The sequence below is a fragment of the Diabrotica virgifera genome, chromosome 6 (genome assembly GCF_917563875.1).
Source record: "Diabrotica virgifera virgifera chromosome 6, PGI_DIABVI_V3a".
Classification (NCBI taxonomy): domain Eukaryota; kingdom Metazoa; phylum Arthropoda; class Insecta; order Coleoptera; family Chrysomelidae; genus Diabrotica; species Diabrotica virgifera.
The window spans coordinates 50,665,896-50,691,311 of NC_065448.1; the positions used below are offsets into that span (position 1 = coordinate 50,665,896).

The 25,416-nt window shown below is 33.0% G+C and overlaps 2 protein-coding genes across 3 annotated transcripts in view; both read right to left on the reverse strand.

Moving 5' to 3' along the window:
- The window catches only part of LOC126886960 (dentin sialophosphoprotein), a 484,697-nt gene that overhangs the window by 146,733 nt on the left and 312,548 nt on the right, over window positions 1–25,416 (reverse strand). The window lies entirely within an intron of this gene.
- Window positions 12,430–25,416, reverse strand: part of LOC126886067 (triadin-like) — a 98,377-nt gene continuing 85,390 nt past the window's right edge. The window contains exon 3 of the mRNA XM_050652909.1: window positions 12,430–12,571. Within this exon, the coding sequence (XP_050508866.1) occupies window positions 12,430–12,571 (142 nt within the window). The remainder of the gene's footprint in view (window positions 12,572–25,416) is intronic.

Below are 25,416 nucleotides of genomic sequence, written 5' to 3' on the forward strand. Positions count from 1 at the left end.
TTATTCCCCTACCCAAAAAAGTCAATGCAAAAAGATGTGAGGATCACAGACTCATTAGCCTGATGAGTCACACTTTAAAAATATTCTTAAAAATACTACATCGAAGATTATACAAAAAATGTAAATGGGACATCAGTGATTCTCAGTTTGGGTTTAGGCAAGATTTGAAAACAAGAGAAGCAATAGTAGCAACACATGTGTTGGTCCAAAATTGTTACGATCAGAGGAAGGACGTATTCCTGTGCTTTCTAGACTACGAGAAAGCGTTTGATCGTGTCCAACATCACAAGTTAATGCAGATCCTCAAGAAGCTTGATATAGACCAAAAAGACATAAGATGCATTGAAAACTTGTACTGGTATCCGGCAGCACAATTAAAAATAGACAATTCTATATCCAAATCCATACATATAAGAAGGGATGTTCGGCAGGGTGTGTGCTTTCCCCTCTTTTATTTAACATTTATTCGGAAGCCATATTTCAAGAGTCTTTGGAAGATGCAGAGATGGGAATCAAAGTGAATGGAGTATTGATCAACAACATACGATATGCTGATGATGCTGTCTTAATTTTCGACAACATAGCAGATCTTCAACAACTTGTCACTATAATCGGAGAATACAGTAAGCGAATGGGATTAGAGATTAATACCAAAAAGACCATATTCATGATCATCTCCAGAAACTTGGATGCATTTGAAAACTCCACCATAACACTGAATACTAAGTCCATTGAGAGAGTGAGCAAATTCAAATACCTAGGAACGTGGCTTTTTGAAGACTGGGCATCGGACACGGAAGTAAAATGTCGCATTGAGCAAGCTCGACAAGCTTTCGTAAAATTCAGGAAGGTACTAACCTGCTCTGAGTTCGACCTTACACTGAGACTAAGGTTTACTAAATGCTACGTGTGGTCGGTGCTGCTATATGGCATAGAGGGCTGGACGCTCAAAACGAGGGATATAAACAGATTAGAAGCCTTCGAAATGTGGCTTTATCGCCGTATCCTAAAGATACCATGGACGGCGAAAGTCACAAATGTGGATGTCCTTAAAAGAATCAACCAAGAACGTCAGCTTTTCGAAAATATCAAGAAAATAAAAACGGCGTATTTGGGTCACATCATGCGAAACGAAAAATACCAGTTCCTTCAACTTATACTCCAGGGTAAAATTGAAGGCAAGAGAGGAATAGGACGCAAGAAAATGTCCTGGCTCCGAAACATAAGGCAATGGACAGGGATTAACGACATACAATCACTGATACACATTGCAAGAAACAGAGAGTTAATGGAAAATGTGATCGCCAACATCCATTAGTGGATTTGCATTTGAAGAAGAAGATTGTACATATGGCGAAACCGACATATTAACACTGCGATGAAATCAATAATTTATAAAGCAAGTGTACAACCAATAATGATATACTGCATCAGAAACAAGACCCGATACAGCCACAATACAAAGACTACTGGAAAGGAGACTACTAGAGATGAGAGTACTGAGAAGAATTACAGGAAATATGCTGAGAGATCGAAAGAGGAGTAAAGACATTAGAATAAAATGTAACGTACAATGTGTAAACAAATGGACATTAAATAAAAGAAAAAAGAACAACCACATAGCAGAAGAGAGGGACACGTGTGGTCAAAATAACAAGAAATAAATCACCAATTGGTAGAAGAAGCATCGGCCGACCAAGCAAAAGATGGAGTGATAATCTTCCATAGAGGTTATTAATCTGCCAATGAACAAGCAGAATTGCTTATAAAGAGGAATAAGAAGATATTGATATGAAGAAAATATTTTAATTCCTTGACAACAGCCGGCAAAATTATGTTGTCTTTAAATGTATTATCACTGTATTTTTTATGTTCAAAATTATAAAGGCATGCCAGACAAGTTTTATAAATTTTTGTCGTTCAAATTTATGTCAACAACTTCGACTGAACCACTATGTAAATATATTCCTCCTATCCATACCCTACCCTACCTGACAAGTCATACCTTGTCGCCGAAAAAATACGTGACTGATGACTGAACCGCGAGGTAATAGCAATATTCGGGTCTAGGAAAGTTGGTCGAGAACACTTCGTCGACGGAAAATTGGTCGACAACATTTGGTCGACAAACAGTTGGTCGAATGCACAATTCATCAAATGGACAATTAGTCGACGAACATTTGATCGAATGGATTTTTTGTCGACAAACTGTTATTTATCTTTAGGATAAAGGGATTAATGGTGACAAACGACGGGTTGTTGTTTTTATTTTGTTAACTGGAATATTGTATTAGGGTGATTCCATTTCAAATAACTCAATTTTGGATCAAAAAAACGTTTGGATTTCCGGTTTTTCTGAAACTTGGTGTATAGCTTCTGTGGGACGTAAAAATAAGATATTTAAGGTCAAAAAATCTTCTTCTTCTTTTTTCTCTCAAAATGTTATTTAATGCCCTACAACCCTTTAAACCCGAGTTAGCCACTTTTTTTCAAAAATTCACCGGGGCTTTGTTTGTAAATATTAGAAAATTTGAAAAGCAACATTGAAACGACTGAAAGATCATGTTTATACAAAAAAAAAAAATTAAAACGTTTCTTTTAAAAATGAGCCGTCCATGATGCGCCAAAAGTGAAGAGTTTAAAAGTAATGCGATTCTTACCCTCTTGATTTTATTATCAAAAACTTAATTCACAACTACACATTTATAAAAGGCGCAATACCTCCGGTTATTACCAACGAAAATTGATGTTCTTTTTGAAGTGAATACTTCTAATCGCTTGGTATGGAAATTTGACGCCAAATACTAAATTCGTATTTGGCGTCATTCAAAAGTCGTGACGCGAGTGCTAAGCTTGCGGTATACCGTACATATATAACACTTATTTTTTTCATAGTAAACCTGATCCTGAATTTTCTACTGTTTGACTGGTTTCAGGGTGACTTCAACTATAGATCCCGAATTTTAAATAATTAATTGGGATTGGGTCGTTTCAACCCTAGAGGATTGATGTATTAAATTTTTCTTAAAAATAAAGTGCGACACATGCTTTTATGGTAAAACTAAATATAGATTCCAAATTTTCTATGATCGGCTGTATTCGGGGTGGTTTCAACACTATAGGGGTAATTTGTAAAAATTTTTCAAAGATTATAGTAGATACGACACACACGTTTTTATAATAAATCACCCTGAAACCAGTCAAACAGTAGAAAATTCAGGATCATACTATGAAAGTTCAAATAAGTGTATATTACGGTGTAATATAAATATGTAATTACGGTATACCGCACGCTTACCAATCGCGTCACGATTTTTTTATAACGCCAAATACGAATTTAGTATTTGGCGACAAATTTCCATACCAAGCGATAAGAAGTATTCACTTCAAAATGAACATCGCTTTCCGTTGATTAGAACAGGACGTATTGCGACTTTTGTACTTAAATAATGTGTAGTTGTAAATTGTTTTTGATAATAAAATCAAGATGGTAAGAATCGCTTTACTTTTAAACCCTCCACTTTTGGCGCATCATGAATGGCTCATTTTTACAAGAATCGTCTTGAATTTTTTTTTGTATAAACATGATCTTTCAGTCATTTAAATTTTGCATTTTAAATTTTCTAATGTTTATAAAGAAAGCCCCGTTTAGAAAGAAAGTTTATTGCAGTCGAAAACATTGTACGGAAATGCCTCGATTCCCTAACAATTTATTTACCTCAGCATCTCGCATATTTCGTCTTGTCCGCAAGTGCCCCCAAATTTGACTTGTCCAGAAATGCTGCGTTCGCAAGTAGGGATGGACTCGAGCCGAGCCGAGCCGAGCTTTTGAAAAGCTTGTGCTCGGCTCGAAATTTCGAGCCGAGCTCGAGATAGAAGCTCGGCTTGAACTTCGAGCTTGCAGGTTGAGCTCGTGGCTCGTGCCGGCTCGGCTCGAATAGTTCGAGCCGAGCCGAGCCGAGCTCAAAAACATAATAATGAATGTAAAATATAACATTCGTAGTAATTTTTTTTACTTATAATAGTCAAATATAAGAAATAATAAGAAATTCACTAAATGCTTTTCACATAATAGCTACATACTCTGTCATAGTAACGTTAGGAGACAAGAAGAGTGAGATATTTTTTTTCTTAGATTAATGAACAAATAGGAGAAATTAAAAATGTTTATTTCACAGTTTGTCTTAATTTCTGTTTAAAAAGCTATGATAATGTATGATTTTAGTGTTCGTCCTGAAATAATGTCAGTCTTTTTAAAATAACCCGATTTAAAGGAAGCCAAGAAAATAGTTTTATCGCTGAGAAACTATATAGGTAGATATATTACGATAGTTTAATATAAATTTCAAATAGGATGGCATATTTGTATTAAGTATTATGACAAGATAGTGGATGAATTGTTTGATAACACCCGGATTTCGTATAATGTAGTGATAATAAATAATACAAATAACAATAAAAAGTAAAGTCTAATACGACCAGACTAATCCATAAATAATCGGAGTAGGAAAAAGCAGCATATTTTATGAAAACATTTTTTTAAATATCAATATTCATATGTACATACAGTGTGGCCAAGCCAAATGGAATAAATTTATTATTTCGTGAATAAGCGCTTTTGGAAAAAAATTCCGAAACAGGTCGGTTTTTATTTTTAAATTACAATTTTTTGGCATATACTCGTATATGATAGTAGCTCATTTGAACGGTTATGAAATTCTCTATTCAGTAATATAAATATTAACATAATATACAGGGTGTCCAATTTTTTTTTTAATTAAATTAATTGACACAAAAATGAGAATGTATATGTAATTTATTTAATTCAAAATACATTTTGCTACTGTCAGTAAACAGAAAGAATGTTCATTTGACAAATAAACATAGCTTTTCACTTAAATTCAATGTTCAAGATGCCACTCACCTGCCTCTTGGTAGTTTGAACATTTAATTTAAGCGAAAAGCTGTGTTTATTTGTCAAATAAACATTTTTTATGTTTTCTGACAGCAGTAAAATGTATTGTGAATTAAATAAATTACATACATTCTTCTTTTTGTGTTAATTAATTTAATTCGAGTTTTTTTTTGGACACACTGTATACATAATTATGTTAATATTGATATTACTGAATAGAGAATTTAATAACCTTTCAAATGAGCTAGCACATCACCCCTATTCCCATTTAAAAAAATAATCGATTACGTCATCACGCCCAGATGGATGGCGTCATTAGTATGATATATGTAGGTATTATATATGCCAAAAAATCGTAATTTAAAAATAAAAATCGACCTGTTTTGAAATATTTTTCCAAAATCGCTCATTCACGAAATAATGAATTTATTCCATTTGGCTTTGCCACACTGTATAATACTATTGGTAATATTGTAATGTAGTACCTACCACCTAAAAGGCCTGCATAAATAAATAAAAAATATAAATAAAAAGTATCAAGTATTTTATTGTCTTATATTACTAGATTCGCATAAAATAAATCTTTCACTAAACTTAATACAGATGAGTTGTAACTCTTTTTTTTTTTTAAATTTAAGTAACTAAAAAACCTGTGTCACCTGAAAAATATTTTTGTACACTTATAGTCAATTGTAAATAGGTACATAGTATCTCCATTAACATTTTATATCGGAGATACTATGTAAAAAAAAATTACATTGTTAATAAAAATCATTTACAAGAGGAAAGGAGGAAAGTGTAGGTATATATTTAAAAATAACATTATAACTCTATTCTTACCAAATTATACATATACGACTCTACTTCAACAATAAATAAAATTAAACCTAGAACTAATTTAAACGATAAAAATTAAAAAAAAAATTGTTTTACACATTTTTCAAAATTGGGTTTTCTACCCAAGAGTTTAGACATAAGAGGCACTTAGCCGATTCATTAGTCAATCTATTGCGTTGTTTTCGAATAATTAAGCCAGCTTTCGAAAACAATCGCTCAGATGGTACGGACGTAGCAGGAATACTTAGTAAGTCTCTGGCCATTTCAGCAAGAACAGGAAATCTTCCTTTATTTACCTGCCACCACTTTAAAATATCTTCGTTGCCAGTACTTTGCGGGAGTGCTATGTAGTCATAGAATTCAGTACTTAAGTCTTTTGGTTTTGTTATGACCTTTGATTGATAATAGCTTTCGAAATTGATTTCAAGCTCATCTTGTACTTCCATGACCACCGACGATTCAGATGTACTTTGCGTTATATTTTCTACAGCTTGCTGATTTCCTTCATACTTTTTTAACAGTTTTTTAAACACTGAATACGATTCGTTCTTTAAGTCCCTTCCCCAAAGTGAGTTATCAAATGCTTCAAGAATATGTCTTGGGTCTAAAATAAGTACTGCACAGTAAATCCAATTTGTTTGTCTGTAATGTTTTAAAATTTTATCTCTGGCCTTTTGAAATGCAGTTAAAAGTTGTTCATCTACACAGGAACGATTCGGTTTATCGTCAAGCAACTTTGATTGTAATTCGATTTTGTCTAACAGTATATTTAAACTGACTATCACTGATGGAAGCGTTGCGTATTTGTCTCCTCCAAGGTTTTCGCTTACTATTTTAAACATCTTTAAAAATTTACAGACGGAAGCTAACATCTGCCATTCGTTTTGGTGTAGTCGAAAATTGTTTAATTTATTGACACTGTCGCTTGCACATAGACAGTCGATCCCCTTTTTTAACTTTAATGCGACATCCAACATATCATGAGTGGAGTTCCATCTTGTTGGAACATCCAGAATAGGTAAAATCTGTGTAGATGCCCCAGCAGTTTGGCACGCACTTTTAAAACGGATCCGTAATTTTTCAGATTTTTTTATTTTCTTAAATATATAACGAATTTTATCCAAACAGTTAGTTGGTGTTTGAATATCTTCATCTAGAACATCGTTGTGTTCGAACTCAACCTCTTCATCTACGTTACTGCTTTCTTCATCTTCAGCCTCCCCTCCTACGTCTTCTTCTATTTTCAGAGATTTTAAGCAATCTTGAACAGCCAAGTTCAGAATATGTGCTACACATTTAAAATGTTGATTAACGTCATCAAAAGAAGGAATAAACTTTTTTAACTCCTGCATGAACGTTGTATTTGCTGCAGTGTTGTCAACAGTTATGCCTTGAATTTTCGATGTGATGCCATAGCTCTGCATAGATTCATAAAACAACTTGGCAATATCTCTCCCAGTATGAAGCCCATATGAAAGTGAGAAATCACTACAGGTGAAAAATAACTACAGACTGGAGTTGCCAATGGTCATCAATAAAGTGGGCGGTGATCCCATAATAAGATTTTCCATTAATTGCCGTCCAGCCATCAATGGTAAAAGATATTCTTGATGTGTTTTGTTGTAGTATATGCATAACTTTTTTTTTGATCCTGTTCAAAACGGGACACAACCATTCTCTTTAAAGCTTTTCGTCCAGGCAGGTTTATTCCAGGTTTGATTTGATCGAAGAAGTTCCTTGTTGCTTCGTCGTCAAAAAACGAAAAAGATAGGTATTTAGTGGCCACCCAATCAACGATAAAGTTTTCATCTTTAGGTTCATTCACGGATTTCTGCAATAAACATAAACGAGTGTAAATTACTTGATATTTGAATGTAAATTTGAATTATTTTTAAAATAAAGCTATTATTTTATTGTATTTATTTTGCTATTTATTATTTCCCAGCCAACATGAATTCACACTAAATTACCAGAGCCCGCTAATAGTTAAAATAGAATTGGAGGTCGTTGGGTAGGTACAATGAACTGCACACTAAAGGGATTACCGAATTGGGCGCTGAATTTTTTGAACTTTTTTTTTGGTTTTTCCATAAATAAACAAATTAAATTGACCTAGTCTTTTAGAAAATTATGAAATATAAAATATTTTAATTATAACTTTTATTTGTTCTTTAAGTCAATATCATTTACATTGTTAAAAAACTAAATCATTGAGAAAAGTAGTAATAGATAATGAGAAATTATCTAATTGTTTAGAATTATTATAGCAGCCCAGCGGGTAAACAAAATTATTTTTATCAACTTTACGGCAATTGAACAAACAAGAATATTAGCAAGAATAAGGAGACAATGGTTGTTAAGTGTTAAATGTTCTTTACGTGTTTTATATTTTAATTTTTGGTTCCTTTCAGACTTTTGTAAGCTTTGGTTTCAAACAACACAAAAATAGAAGTAATTAAAAACTAAATTATGGACGAAAACGGCAAGAATTACTTGTCGCAGACGGAAAAGTTTTATAAAAGTAAAATGAAAGTGATAAAACATGGTAAAAAACATAAAAGGGAGTTTGGGTGTGGTACCAATTATTAAAGATAAAATGAGATAAGTTTAAGGTGGTTATGGCGCGTACAATGCGCAAAGGTACCATTTCATCCAAAAAGCGAAAATGTGTGTCGCACCTGGAGCTAGTAAGAGAGGAAGAAGAAGCCGTTATGGTAAAGTTAGGAATGACATGGCGGTAAAGAATATTTATTCTGATGTTGTTCTGAAGCTATTTTCTTGTGGCATTTTTACAATTTTAACTATTTAGAATGGGAAATAAGCCACAATATTATTAAAAAATGATTTTTATTAACGTTTCGACGCCCAAATCGGGTGCCGTTGTCAAAATACAAAATACTATTAATATAAACAAAAATGTTGTTGCTTAGTAAAAAAATTCTTCTAATAATTTATTTAATTTGACTCATTTATATCGGCAATTCAGATACATATGATACATTTTAAAGTAGAAGACTTTAAAATGATATTGCCAATATTTATGAGTTGCGTTCCTGGGACGACTTTACTGAAAGATAGTTCATTCGATTACATGAAATCAACCCCAACTCAAGAATATCCGTCACAAAAAAAAAATCATAGCATGTGATCTGTCTTTAAAAAGACAACCACATGCAACGGTGACATTAAAATTCTCGCGTTAGAGATCTCATAGTAAATCACGAGGGAAAACCAGGAAAAACCTCGTGATACTATCCCGACATCGTAAGTATTTGGTCTTACATTTAATTTACTCTCAAAATTAATACCAAATTCTGACTTTACTATAATTTTGTTTAAATTATAAATAATATCAATAATACATGGGTATATAAGTAATACTAAAATATAAAATATATACTAACTCGACTATTGACTTACTAATTGTGGTATTTTCTTTCTATTGACTTCTAACAAAGAAGCGGCTCTAATTATGCTAAACGAAACCAATTGTGTCGCAAATTCCTCGGTGGAATGCAGTAGGATGTGGATACCCATACTGAAAGAGGAAGTCAATAGAAAGAAAATACCACAATTAGTAAGTCAATAGTCGAGTTAGTATATATTTTATATTTTAGTATTACTTATATACCCATGTATTATTGATATTATTTATAATTTAAACAAAATTATAGTAAAGTCAGAATTTGGTATTAATTTTGAGAGTAAATTAAATGTAAGACCAAATACTTACGATGTCGGGATAGTATCACGAGGTTTTTCCTGGTTTTCCCTCGTGATTTACTATGAGATCTCTAACGCGAGAATTTTAATGTCACCGTTGCATGTGGTTGTCTTTTTAAAGACAGATCACATGCTATGATTTTTTTTGTGACGGATATTCTTGAGTTGGGGTTGATTTCATGTAATCGAATGAACTATCTTTCAGTAAAGTCGTCCCAGGAACGCAACTCATAAATATTGGCAATATCATTTTAAAGTCTTCTACTTTAAAATGTATCATATGTATCTGAATTGCCGATATAAATGAGTCAAATTAAATAAATTATTAGAAGAATTTTTTTACTAAGCAACAACATTTTTGTTTATATTAATAGTATTTTGTATTTTGACTACGGCACCCGATTTGGGCGTCGAAACGTTAATAAAAATCATTTTTTAATAATATTGTGGCTTATTTCCCATTCTAAATAGTTAAAATTTATTCTGATGTGGCTCAAGACAAAAAAGGCAAATATGTATAATGATGATGATGTAATAGAAGAGAATATATTAGGCTATTGATTATGTTCAAAATAAGATGGCTAAAAGGAACTACAACGTTCACGGGGTTTTATTGTTTCTTGTTTCATATGGTCAATGGACCTCTAAATATGAAAAAACCGCGGAGTGCTTCCATTTACAGGGTTGCGTTTTTGAGAAAGGGGTGAATTAACCCCTATGAACTAAGGTGCATAGTATGAGTTCTATGCCCTTTTAGTACATACATTTCTACAGCAAAATTGTTCGAAATTAAATTTACTATTGAATTATCACCTTTTAAAGTTTGAAAGTGTTTTTTACAAAAATATATTAAAAAAATGCAAATTCATCCTTCCTCGTTAAAATGACGTTTGGCAGAGGTCATCGCTTATAACTCGACAACAACTAATTTTAGACAAATATCACAAGAGACCTTTTTTGCTCAGAATTATCCAAAGAATCTAAAAAGACCTTAATACTATCAATTTCTTTACAGGGCTTCTCATAAAGCCCTTATTTTACCATAATTTGTTAATAACAATTAAACGGACCATATTTGGGCTTCCAGACCACTTCCATTGGATTCAGCGACCCAAAAACTTATAATACCACCATTACATCACGGGGAGCTCGAACTTTCCCACGGGACCCCCTCTGTTGCGACTAGACAATGGATCTCGGATTTGCATTTTAGGTTAAGTAGGTATATCAATTTTCATTATAATTAATGCAATTGTTAGTACTGAAAACTAACAGCTTAAAATTTTATAATTTTACTCAGTTTGACAACATTGTTTAACGTTAAGCAATTATTTAATGCCAAATATTTATCAGATTATTACATCGACCAAAATTTTATTAAGAAAATTCCCAAAAAAACTGGTTATGAACAAAAAATTTTATTACACTTTTTTTTCCAACAATAATAAATAAAAACTGAAACATCATGCAAAAAAATAATAAAATATTATTTTTGAATATTTGCATTGTTTTGGCACATCGAAAACTTTGGCGTTAATACTTTGAATATTGACATTACAATAGTAAAATGTATTCTTACCTTAATTGTTAAGAAATTATGAAGTGGTCCAGCTTTGCTAGTTCCAGGTTGAGACAGCTTTGGAAAAATAGTACCATATTCCTTTGGATGTTTACTTAATAAGTGCCTTTTTAAAGTAGTTGTAACGGAAAGTTTTACTTTAAACTCACTTTTAATTTTTCGTTTGTTACATAATTTGCATGTCGCTAATTTGTTTATTTTGTCAATAATTTTAAACTCAAAAAAGCATGTAAACTTGCTCCGAAATGTCGAAGTTTCGTCAAGAGTATAATCGCCGCTAACGCTTTCAGTCGACTTAGTTGACACTTCACTATTTTCACTTGGACTTGGAGAAGGAAGATTTGTGTCCATAAAACTATCATCAGTATCGTAATTAAACATTTTAAAAACGCGAAAAATTTGGAATTAGGTTCCTAAACAGAAATGGACGAACAGCAACTTCAACTTCTTTCTCAAGACTGAAAAGATTGTAATAACTATTAGATTTCTTTCCTACTACCCGTAAAATACAAACGTGCTAGTTTTCTTAAAATCGGAATTATTTTCTTAATACCTACAGATTTAGCAAAGTTTATACTGAGAAATAAGTTACAATAAAACATTCAACTGTACAGATTAACAGTAAATTTCTATTGTTAAATTCATATCATTATGTCCAAAACCATTCAAGTATGGAGGTACGAGGTAGTAGTACCTTTCCTTTAATAAAATTATTATAGAGATTCAAATTTTTGGGTAGATTATATTACCCTATGAACATATTTTTTTGTTATGGTAAAATGTAAATATTCGCATTCCTAGAAGTTAGTCTTTTTGATAAACAAATTCTTAAGAAGGTTACAAGAGGCAGTTTAAGTTTATGGAGGATTATAAAATTGGGATTCTACCTACATTAAAATTTTTACCTCTTCCGAGTAACTATAGTAAAAATGAGAAGTACATAACTGCATTTTATAAATCCTATTCAAATATTTAGTGACGATATTAGGGATAATCGAAATGCAAGAATATTATTTAAAAAGGAATTTATACAGAGTGTCCGTAAAATATGTAATAAATTAGATACTTCCTTAATCCTTTTTAAAAATATCTGGAATTCGTGGAGTTTTAATTTTAATGTTCTACCTTCTACCATAAAATTTGATTATAAAGGGTGATATACATTAAGCTGATATGTATGAGGTAAATGTACACTCTGTACCTACGTTGTGACATTTTTAGATCGATAAAAATGAGCTGATGTTAAAAAGGTATGATACTTGGGGTCTAACGGACAGAATTTCAAAGATATGCGCTATGAAAATAAATTTTATTGATTTCAAATTATTAATCTAAGAATTTGAAAGTAATACAGTAATTGATACATGACTTTATCTTAAATTTTCACACTCCCACGTCTTCCAATCCACCTGTTCGGAAAAATTTCGTCTACGTACCTTGGAACATCTACAGCATAATGCGGAGGCGCAATATCCTGTTGAAACCATAAACTTTCATCAAAACCTCCAGGATTAATTCTACTGGGAAATAAATAAATTAAAGTAGGTGCGAGATACCCCGTTAAAGACTGATGTTATGCGACTCGTTTCAATTACCTTTGAAAAGTAGGGTCCGATAATTGTTAGCCCACATATTTACCTTTTGCAGGTATTGTGTATGAAGCTGTTATATTTACAAAAAATCCGATGGCGTCATCACCTTTATGTGTATCACTCTGTGTAATTAAATTTGGTTGTAAAATGTAGATCATTAAAATTAAAAATCGACGTGTTTTAGATTTTTTTCAAAAGACTTTTAGTTTAGGAAATATCCCATTTATTTAATACATTACGGACACACTGTATATTGCAAATACATATTTGTAGTCTAAATTACTTATTCTCAAACAAAAGTATCAGTGGTATCAAAAATAAATAGAAAAAATATTAGAGTATTAGCTAAAATATTGACAAGCTCGTTAAGGAAAGCTCGGCTCGTTTCCAATTCAGCTCGGCTCGGCTCGAAAAAAATTTGGCTCGGCTCGAAGCTCGGCTCGCAAGAAACAAACAGGCTTGAGCTCGAAGCTCGGCTCGTCAAACGAGCCGAGCCTCGAGCCGAGCCGAGCTAAGCTCGAGCTTGTGTCCATCCCTATTCGCAAGTACGCCGACACCAAAAAGAAGAACGGTACAACATCACTAATTAAAATATCGGTTTATATTTGCTGTCTACTCTCCCACCGCAGCCAACTTTTTCATTAAATTTAAAAATAATTAAGATTTAGAAAAAAAATTAATAAAACCTCAAAAAAAATAAAATGTATAATACAATATTCCAGTTAACAAAATAAAAACCAACAACCCGTCGTTTGTCACCATTAATCCCTTTATCCTAAAGATAAATAACAGTGTGTCGACGAAAAATCCATTCGATCAAATGTTCGTCGACGAATTGTCCATTCGATGAATTGTGCATGTGCATTCGACCAACTGTTTGTCGACCAAATGCTGTCGACCAATTTTCCGTCGACGAAGTGTTCTCGACCAACTTACCGACACCGCAATATTCACACTATCCATAGCGTACCTGAGACGTCGCCGAAAAATACGTGGCCAATATTGAACGCAAGGCTTCGGGAATGGTAGGTAAACGTAACGGAAAGTGGGCATATACTATATGATTTGTATTTAATAATATTTTATGGAAACGGAATGCCACGGATATGGAAAGTAAACGAAAGGTATAGTGAGAATCGACCTTATGTCTCCTGAAGCTCTTGTTTAAAAAGCGTGTCTCCTGAAGCGGGTCGCCGATGAACATCAATATAATATGAGATTATAATTTATAACATCACTACAAAACTAGTCAACAACAGATATGCTACTCACCAACCAATTTTTCATCACAAATTGACTCGCCAAACTGGCGGTCTTTTGCAGCATAAAAACCACCGGAAAGATATTAAATGAGTTTGGACAATGACAACATTAAAAAATATGCAAAACAATATGGAAATCACTCTATCACTCAGATGTTGTAGAGAATAATAAAGAAAATTGTTACATTCGTCAAACTTATAGAAGGGAGACTACAAAATTATTTTAAGCCATGTATGTAATACATAATATATATATTTTCGTCTGGAACGTTAGTATTTTTTTCAAATGGATTCATTCAGATTTTGCTTTCTATTTTAATCAAAGAATAGTCATTTTATAAATTATGTACTACTTTTATTAGATTGAAGATTACATTCTTTTTCTCAAGAGTTTTTCAAAGTTTGTGTTAAACCGTTTGTGTAATTTATACGGTTTATATATTTTATGAAATGGTTTCAAAAATACGACTTTATTCCAATTTCAGTATATTTAAAGGAAGTGACAAAATAGTACACCAAAGTGTAGAAGAAGAACTTCTTACACAATGTGATATACTATCTTTTCATTCATTTATTCATTCAAGTGTGTACAAATTTATGTCTTTCAACTGTGTATCATTTGTTTACTATCTGGTCAATTTTTTTGATTTGGAGTTACGTGGTGTCTGATGTATAATAATTTCCACCAATAACGGGCTATAATTTCTGTCATGGCCAGAAAAGCGTAATATTTTAAATAGGTGATAAAGTTCATTTTAGCTTTATAATTATGGAAAGTATTATTAATGTTCAATTAATTATTTATTCGTGCACATATATTTAATTAATTATTCAATGCTAATTAGTATAACTACAAATACCACTTTATTGTTGCATGGACAAAGCAATCAGCGTCGATAATTTGTTGGTTATGCATTTTTATTAAGTATAGTCAATAATACTCCACAATAATTTAGAATCATATTCCTAATTGTGATTGTTTATATCAAAGTAACAAAAATAACAAAATAATTTGAACAGTAAAATTAGAAATTTACATAGATAAGAGGCAAGGATGACTAAAAACAATAATAAGAATTTTCTGAATTTTTCAATGGTCAAGTCAGTTTTTTTCTAAAATTAATATTTTTTGAGTTATTTAAAAAAACATCTAATTTCGTAATTCATTTGTTTATTAAAAAATGAAGCACCCACTTCTCGAGTAGAACTTTTTGACATGTTGTTTATTAAACATTTCTTAATGAAATCACAAAAAGTTCTATCTTGTTTGATTTTTTCCGAAGTGAAAATCTATATGCACTCCCCTACAAGTTGAAAAACTAAAATCACAAGAGTAATGAGAATGACAAATAATCTGATTTAAGGTCTGTCTCTACTTCTCTTATTAGTTCTTGGTCGGTATTAAATGTTTCGCTCCGTCCAAACGATTGTTTTACATTTTTCTGTGTCCTGCCCAGTTCCGTTGTAAAATGGCAATCTTTTGGATTACATCTGTTACTATTGATCGTCTTGTTATGAGTATGAAACAATAGAATATTGCCATTGTGAGTTTGTTGCAGAGCTGGCACACAACGTTAATTTATGTTTTTAAGTGGCGAAAAAACCAATAAACTGTGGTAAGTTTCCATTTTAATAAATTTAACATGATGTAAAAGGAATATATTTCCATCCTTGCAGGTTTTTTTTGACACCAGTTTTGAGCCCTGGCCCTGCATAGCTATTTTCTACCGCTTTATACCTAAGGATTAATATGCTCTTATTTTTTGTCGACCTCTCATCGCTTACCCGTTTTTTTACTTTATCGTACTACATACGCAGTATGAGTATAATAGATAAAGTTATAGGATCGTGCAAAAAAATTTTTTTCAGATTTCACCTTTTTTCGACGTTTTGAGTCCCCCTGAGTCTAAAAAGCAAATAAAAAAAACATGTCGGAAGTATGTACGTACGTATGTACGTACGTATGTACGTACGTATGTCGCCACCGCCCAGCAAAAACTACTGGACCGATTTCGATGAAATTCGGTATGAGTAAGTTTAAGAGAATTTTGTCGAGAAACTAAGCTTTTAAAAAAAACCTCTCAAAGGGGGGCCGAAATAGGGGGGTTATTTGGGGCCCATTTTTGCAAATTTTGACCGAAACGAATGAAATTTAACTTAAAGTTAGCTCATCGATAGATAAATAGAAATACGGAATTTGACATTTCCAAATCCAAAATGGCGGCCAGCATGGCCGACCGCCCACCCGACACATTTCCCTACCAATCTAAAAATTTGTTTGATAAATTTAATTTGAAAAAACATTTATATAGCCTAAAGATGGGGCTATAACAAGAATATTATCGTTTTTCAGAAAAAGTTATGGGTTGCCTATATTTAAGGGGTCAAAATTTGACATAAATTTGAACTAAATTTTCTCAAAAATGACTCCAAGGAATTTGTTTATTTTTTGATATATTTTTGATATCCTATCGGTAAATTGAATAACATTGGTCAGGTTTCTTAACTCCTCATAGGAGGGGAGTTATGAATTTTTTATTAAAAAATATTCGAGTGCCCGTAACTACCTCTGTAATAGAAACTAAAATTTGAAATTTGGCAGACATATATAGTACTTTATTATCTATTAGCACAATAAATTTTACCCACAATATGGCTTCCGGTTTAACCGGAAATGAAAAATAAATCTTAATTTTTTACATACGCCCTGTATATTTTTACATATTTTGAAAGAATGTAAAATTATCTTTCCAATGACATAAAACTTGTTGCTGTAACTCAAAAACTCGAAAAGTTACAGAAAATTGAAATTTTGCTAGAATCTTGTGTGTGTCCTCTCACGCGATCATAGCAGAGCATTATTATAGGGCAGTCAATGAGGGTATTTGGCTCCGAATTCCATCCTACTACATCGATGTACTTGATATTTTCACAGTAAGTAGGGAATAGCTCAAGAAACAAAATCTACCCTATATACTATGGCGCTTTTATCTTGGGGCAATTCCCACCCCTTCAAGGGGGTGGAAAATTTATTGGTCAAAATAAGCATGGAAGTGGCTAGAGAACCTATTTTTAAGCAAAAACTGATCTATACTTTTTTTTGAGAACTCAATACTTTTTGAGTTATGCGCAGTTGAAAATTGGCCATTTTCATTTAAAAATGACACGTTTTAGGACGGTTTTTTGTGAATACCTTAAAAACTATGCATCAAACTAAAAACACTATATAATTTTTTTTTTAATTATAAATAACAAAGAGATTCGTTCCTTCGTAAATTTTCTATATATAATACAAAAAGAGATATGGTAGGTAAAAAGAGTTTGGTTTTTGGTGCATGCTCAAAATGCTCATGCTTTTGTAGTGTTTGAAAAGGCCTTTAAAATGAGCACTGTTAAATGTCGGTTACATTCAAACTAAGCGAGATATGGTGCAAAAAAATATATGACTAATGTACTTTAAGGAAAAATGAGAAGTACATACATTTAACCCCTCATTCACCAGAATTTAAATGCATTGTTTTTCTTTTGCAATAGTGTTATTTCTACTTTCAAAAAGTTGGACGGGTGAAAAAAATAAGATCAAATTATAGGGCGCATTTTTAAATTTTCTTAAAATTCTTCCTTTTGCTCCATGCAATTCGCAAATAAAAATGTTCTATCCCCGAGAAGTGGTGAGAACCATAGGCGTAACCAGGGGGGGTTTTGGGGGTTATAACCCCCCCCCATTGGGATGTACTTTGAGCTCTATACGCTTAACACCATACCCTTCAGAGACCTTCCAGTAGTTGTAACCCCCCCCTTTCGGGTAGTTGTAACCCCCCCTTAGGATCATCCTGGTTACGCCTATGGTGAGAACCGCCCCCACGATAAAAGCGCCATAGTATATAGGATAGACTTTGAATTAGGCGATTGGGCTTTGTGCTACTCCCAAAATTTCATTACAATCCATGCAGTAAAATGCAAATATTGTAAACTATTAATTTCTCAGAAAAATGGACTAATTTGAAATGAAAGTATGACTAATATTCTATTGATTTATGCAATAATCTATAGTGTGTCCCCGAACATTTTCTCAAATGCGGGAATTAATGATGCGTAGAACCATAAAATATTTTCAAGTATACAAGGTGTTTCTAAAATATCAAAATAACGAGTGACTTTGTTATTTTTATAGAATGGCAGTATCTAGTACGATAACGATAATAGATCGGTACGATAATAGATCGGTACGATAAAGTTCTCGGGCGGCCCTTCCGTCCAGCGTTTTATAACATATTTGGTAGAGTTCACCGACTTTAGAAGTATTAAGGCATCTTGTATGTATCGAGATAATATTATTACAGTAGAGCGTCGATTATCGGAACGTCGATCAACCGAACGACCGGTTATCCGAACTCCCGACTCCCGCTCCCCGCACTCGAGTACTGAGCAAGCGTTAGTAATTAACGCTTAAAATATCTTCAATTTTCTTCAATTGTGTATCCAAAAATATGTTGTTGCAAAGACTGCACTTGTTTGTTTAATTGCTATTTGTCATTATACTCATTATCAAGGTGTAAACAAATTTACAGTTATATAAATATGGTTTTTATTCACTTATAGATAAATATGTATGACAATCTCAATATAGTTCGATTATCCGAACAAATCGGTTTTCCGAACACCCATGTCCCCCCAATTAGTTCGGTTAATCGACGCTCTACTGTCTTTAATTCGTACTAATTCAAATCATTTAAATGTTAGGTTTTTTTTGAAAACTTTTGAGATTAATTTGTAATTTAGTGATAAGAGTAAGAAACTAATAAATTATATAAAAACCTTCAATATGACGTTCGCTGAACATGTCTATCCTTATTGGTTGTTTAGAAAATTGCAAAATAAATAATAAATTTTGAGTTTTTATAAATATTTATAACTTATGTAAAAATTAACTTAGAACCTTCTTATTACACGGAATGCTGCGACTTATGGTGCTTAAATCATACCCTAAATTTAAAAGCAATTCGTCAAATAGTTGAAAAGTTATTTAATTTGTTTATCCCAAATTAATTTTTTGCAACACTATAAGTCAGAAAATGATGAAGTTACAGTAATACTTTGGATAGTTTATGAAAGAAGAAGATTTACACTATTAATTTAATTTAAAAAAATGACAAAAAATAATTCTAAAGATTGCAAAATTATTTTGCAAGAACATGTGAATTAAAAAAAGGGGGCTAACTTCGTCCCTTATTGTCCTAGGGCAATTGTTTTTCTTTCTAAATGTGTATAAAAATTCAGTCTTTCTAAATATGAAAAAATAATTTTTCTCCGGGTAACGGTTAAAAAGTTATTCTAATTGTTTATAAGTAAGCAAAAAATCGACATGTTTTTGCAAAATAATTTTACACTGTTTAAAATTACTTTTTGTCGTCTTTTTTAATTAGTATAAGTTAATACTATAAATGTTCTTCTTTCATAAACTGTCCGAAGTATTACTGTAACCTCATAATTTTCTGACTTATAGTGTTGCAAAAAAAAAACGAATTTGTGATACTTAAACAAATTAAATAACTTTTAAACTATTTGACCAATTCCTGTAAAATTTAAAACATAATTTAAGCACAGGAAGTTTTTCGTGCAATTTCGTGTAAAAAGAAGGTTCTAACTTAATTTTTACATAAGTTATGAACATTTATAAAATCTCAAAATTTTTTTTTTGATATTTTTAAATTTGTTTAGAATGATTCACTTTTTGGTAATAAACGAAAAAAGCGAAAATTTACCGTTTTTGATCTTCATTTGTTTATAACTATGTATATCATCAAAATCGGCTGCAGGAAACATATATGATATTAATAATATAGATGTCCATATTACTCAAAAAATTTGGTTTCGGCCTGGAGGGGAATGTGCTACGAGAAAAATCTTATTTCTCTGGACTACTATTTATGTTTAGGTCTGGATCCCGCGTATGAAAAAAAAGTTGATTAATAGCAAGCTGAAAATTTGTTAATAGCTTAAGGGTGTCTAGTCGGATAAACTTTGATATATGGGAACACTGTAACAGGGGCAGTTTTAATTGTGGAACAGGTTAAAAATTTGGAACGGTCAGACCACGAAAACCGCACATTTATTTTGTCCGACAGAACAGACTTAAACTCTCCGAACAGAGATTAAACTCTCATGCAAAAATCAGACTGCTATTTATCACCTGTCATAATTCCTGTCATTTGACATATTCTACATGTTCCACTCATTAAAACGCCCATTTGGTGATAAATAGCAGTCTGATTTTTGCATGAGAGTTTAATCTCTGTTCGGAGAGTTTAAGTCTGTTCTGTCGGACAAAATACATGTGCCGTTTTCGTGGTCTGACCGTTCCAAATTTTTAACCTGTTCCACAATTAAAACTTCCCCTGGGAGGAGGAAACGACGAGAATTCTCTCTTTTCCTCCTCCTCCGTTGTTGTCTTGTTGAGAGAGAAGCTTGCTATTAATCAACTTTTTTTTCATACGCGGGATCCAGACCTAGTTGTTCTAATCAAGGACTGCAATCTAGTTAGTGATAAGATTATTCATGTTGTCTGTATGTTTATAGTATTGAATAAATACATTTTTTTAAGTTTTTTTTTGAGTAATGATTTAACGTAGTTTATTAGTTATGATTTTTATTTTCTTTATACAGACAAAAATATCAATTTAAGCAGTGATAAAGTTTTTATATTCCCATGTGCTATGCAAATGACTAGTATTAAGGGGATCGGAGCCAATTGCAAAATTTTAACGAATGTCAAAATTTTCAATGTGTTATAAATGTATTCATTTTGTTAATCCTAAAAAAACTAATAATTATTTTTGAAAAATTTAAACACAGAATGAAAAATTACATTATTACCAAGGGCCGAAAGTCCCTGAAAACTTCTATAATGTTTATTTTAATAAGTTTCAGGAGTAAAAATAAAAGAGAAAATTTAGCATGAATTTTAATTGCAATTATTTAATTCAAAAGAAACTTTTTATTTATTCTGAAGGACTTTCGGCCCTCTTTAATAAAGCAGTCTTTCATTCTGCGCTTAAATTTTTGAAAAATACTTATTAGTGTTGTCAGGATTCGAAAAAAAAAAATAATACATTTAAAACACATTAAAAATTTTGACCTGCGTCAAAATTTTGCATTTTGCTCCGTTCCCCTTAAGTTACCTTTCTACTTTAATGGTTCAAATTGATTCTCCTTCAATATTTAAAATAATTATGATTAAATATACTATTATATTTAAATTTATATAAATATAACTCTGATTTTTAGATTGAATGCTCATTTTAGGGCGAAAATAAGAAGTTTCTATGTCATACGTTTTTATTATAGACGCCGCCATTGAGCTTGCAGCCACTTAGTAGTTTATATGCTGCGTCGGACGCTTTGGTTGGCCGATTGCTACTACAGCAGTTTTAGTTATTTTATTATCTTGGAAAGCACCGGTTTCCCTATAGTTGGTGTATCTCACAAATAGTCTATTCTCCAACTTCTACAAAAGCATAAATCCTACGAATTTTTAATATTACTAAAATACCTACCCAATTATTTTATTGTTAAAAATAATAAATTTAGATTTAATATCATTAGCAATGGGAAACTAGGAATATGGCGCAATATCATTAATACCACTAATGATTATTATTATTAATAATATAATTAATATTGATACATTGTTCTACAAAAAATTGTGTCTTATCGGTTTTATGCATGATAACGTTATTTTGGGTGCTCTACTACATTTTTACAGTAAAAATACTATTTTTTCAGGTATAGGTCATGAAAGTTTTACTAAATCTATCTCAGTATGATAATAAAAAAGCTGTTTTGTAGATTTCTTCTTTTTCATTGCTTCAATTGGAGTTTCTCGATAAACTGGCTAACAAAAATACAAAAATATTTCCTATTTTAGCGTTTTTCAATGTAGGTACATTATTTAAAGCCTTTAATCGTACTAATTTGAGACGGCAACAACATTTTTAAGAAAAAAAGTGCAAATCTCAAAAATGAATTTTGAGCGGCATATTCTATCCTGGAGCTTTATAAGTAGAAATAAATAAGTTCTGAATTATGAGACTGCTTTATTTCTCTCTCTCTCTCTCTCTCTCTCTCTCTCTCTCTCTCTTTCTCTCTCTCTTTCTTTCTGCCTGTTTACCATCAAATTAAAAGCTACATACGTTTTGAGATACTGAAAGACTTTTTTCTACATTTCGAAGCATTTTGTAACGGGTAGTTCTTTCAATGAACGACAGTTTCAGTAAAACACAGGTTAAAAGTAAAGTTAATATATTTAAGATAATTATATACAGTTTAAAACAAATAAAATAAAATACAATTCCATCTTCTGCAAAGGAAAAACAATATTAAACTTTATTACAGTGATCCGATCATAATAGCAACATTAAAATAATACGATAAACAATATATACAATAACAATCTCGTTAAGTTAAATCAACGTAGCCTGGAGACACCGCATTTCACTGCAATGCAGTCTTTCGTTCCTCGCTACTACCGCCTACTGCGATAACGACCATGGCAAGACTCCACGTCACTACTGTGGCGTCCGCCTAGGCATAGTTCCACTTCACAAACGGTGCATCTTTGCCAAGCCAGCTAATGCTAGTTCAACCCGCTAGCAGGAGCTATCGAGCCATGGCTAGTTCAATACGCTAGCCACGACTGATTTTCTCATCCTTCTGACTTGCCTTAAATATGATCTCGCTGCCACTACTCCTTTGATTTCCCCCAGCGGTGCTATGCGCCAACACGGATGCTCCTCCGGTCGTCTGTGGTAGATCTGCTCATCGCTTGTCGTTGGTATCATATCATTACACCCCCTTCTCTTTGGAAAACAAAAAAATGTAGCATACATTTTTTTTGTGCCGTGTGTGCAACACGGTTTGGACTCATCAACGGTGTGGTCTTGGTTGGTTCTTCCTTACTTCGTAAACTGGTCCTGGATGGCTATCAAGAAGATGCTTCCCTCTGTAGCTCTTGAACGTGGTCCCCTTAAATCCATTGGAGCAGTGTGCCAAGGCGTTTCTACAGCAAATTGTCACATTATTCCTGCTGGCTGAATCTGCGACGGTTTACTCTTAAGGCATGTACTTTCTGTCGGTTTTCTTTTCGCAAACTGGTCTGGGATGATTGTCAAGAAGATGTTTCCTTCTGTAGATCTTGTTCGTGGTCCCCTCAAATCCATTGGAACAGTGTGCCAAGGCTTTTCTAGAGCAAATTGTCACATTATTCCTGCTGGCTGCATCTGCGACGGTTTACTCTTAAGGCATGTACTTTCTGTCGGTTTTCTTTTCGCAAACTGGTCTGGGATGATTGTCAAGAAGATGTTTCCTTCTGTAGATCTTGTTCGTGGTCCCCTCAAATCCATTGGGACAGTTTGCCAAGGTTTTGTCTACAGCAAATGGTCACATTTTTCTTGCTGGTTTCATCTTCGATGGTTCCATCAACAGTGTCGTCTTTTTAGGTGATTCGTAAATTGGTCTCGGATGACTGGCTAGAAGCCGCTTTCTTATGTAAATCTTGGGCGTGGTCACCTCAAATCCATTGGCACAGTGTGCCAAGGCTTTTCTACAGCAGATAGCCGCATCCTTCCTGCACGTTGCATCGGCGACGTTTATTTTCGGATCATTCTCGGTTCGGTTCATTTTCGGTTCCTTAAGAATCTGAAAACAAAGAAGCTTAATCAACTTTGAACGGGTTCTATTTATATATCCACGACGTGGACCTGTTACTGAGTCTGTGTCTTTATCTCTCGGCATTTTTGGTATTTTCCGGGCGTCGAGTAACGACGTTTACTTGCGTATATTCTAATTTTTGCTCGGGCGCCATTGTAACGGGTAGTTCTTTCAATGGACGACAGACTCAGTAAAACACAGGTTAAAAATAAATTAAATATATTTAAGATAATTATATACAGTTTAAAACAAATAAAATAAAATACAATTCCATCTTCTGCAAAGGAAAAACAATATTAAACTTTATTACAGTCATCCGATCATAATAGCAACATTAAAATAATACGATAAACAATATATACAATATCAATCTCGCTACGTTAAATCAACGTAGCCTGGAGGCACCGCATTTCACTGCAATGCAGTCATTCGTTCCTCGCTACTACCGCCTACTGCGATAACGACCATGACAAGACTCCACGTCACTACTGTGGCGTCCGCCTAGGCATAGTTCCACCTTACAAACGGTGCATTTTTGCCAAGCCAGCTAATGCTAGTTCAACCCGCTAGCAGCAGCTATCGAGCCATGGCTAGTTCAATACGCTAGCCACGACTGATTTTCTCATCCTTCTTGCTCGCCTTAAATATGCGCTCGCTGCCACTACTCCTTCGATTTCCCCCATCATCGCTTGTCGTTGGCATCATATCGTTACAATTTGCGGATTGATTCGTAAGCATTCTTTGACAATTAGTTGACGTAAATCTTCTAAAGATAACAGTGGTGTTCTAATGTATTTTACTTTTTACGCATCCCCAAAAAATTCAGGGGAGACAAACTTGAAACCGAGGAGGCGATTCGATGGTGCCTCTCCTCCCAATCCAATTGATCATTTTCAATAATATCAGTTAAATCAGGATTAATCACGTCTTTGAGTAACTATGCATACCTACATATCGCCAGTCAAATTGACAGGTAAAAAAATGGTCCCACCTGTCTACACCATAAATACTAGCCCATACATTTAATTTTTGCGGTTGCTGTGTATGCACCTCGTGGAAATTGTCCGAGAGGCAGCGCTGAAAAATCTCTTTAAATTTACTAATGCTGGATTTTTCACAGTTGATTATTGTGGTTGTGTAGAGAAACATACTGCGGTCGGTCAAGTGAAACATAGAACAGGGGTTACTGAGAGGGTATCAAAGTTGCTTTCCTACTAAGGCTGAAAATCAGTACACAAATTCTAAATTAAATATAAATAAAAGTTATTATAGTCGGTCAGCTGTCAGACGGGACAGAGCCGGTCGGTCGGCCCCAACAGTCGATTGAGGAAATGAAGCATTTTGGCTCGCACTTTTTTCGTCCAGCCTGGATTTACTTGAAATTTTCACAGAAGGTAGGGAATAGTCCAAGGTTCATTTTCTATATCATGCCGCTATCATACGCTAAAAACCTTGGGGGTGGTTGCCACCCCATCTCGGGGGTGGGAATTTTTTATTACATTTTAACCATGTAATTCGATGGAAAAAGATATTCTAAGAAAAAAAATGTTTTTAACATTTTCTTCGCAAACCAAATATTTTTCGAGTTATTCGCGCTTGAAAATATCAGTTTTTCGACGAAAAAATCGACTTCTTTAGAGGGTTTTTTGAGAATACCTCGAAAAATATGCATTTAATAAAAAAACTAAGAATATCAAAATTGTATATTTTAGTAACACAAACCAAATTCTTTTCCAAAAATATCTTTAAGACCAGTACTAACCGAGATACGGCATGTTAAAGGTTAGCTTTTTTCATCAA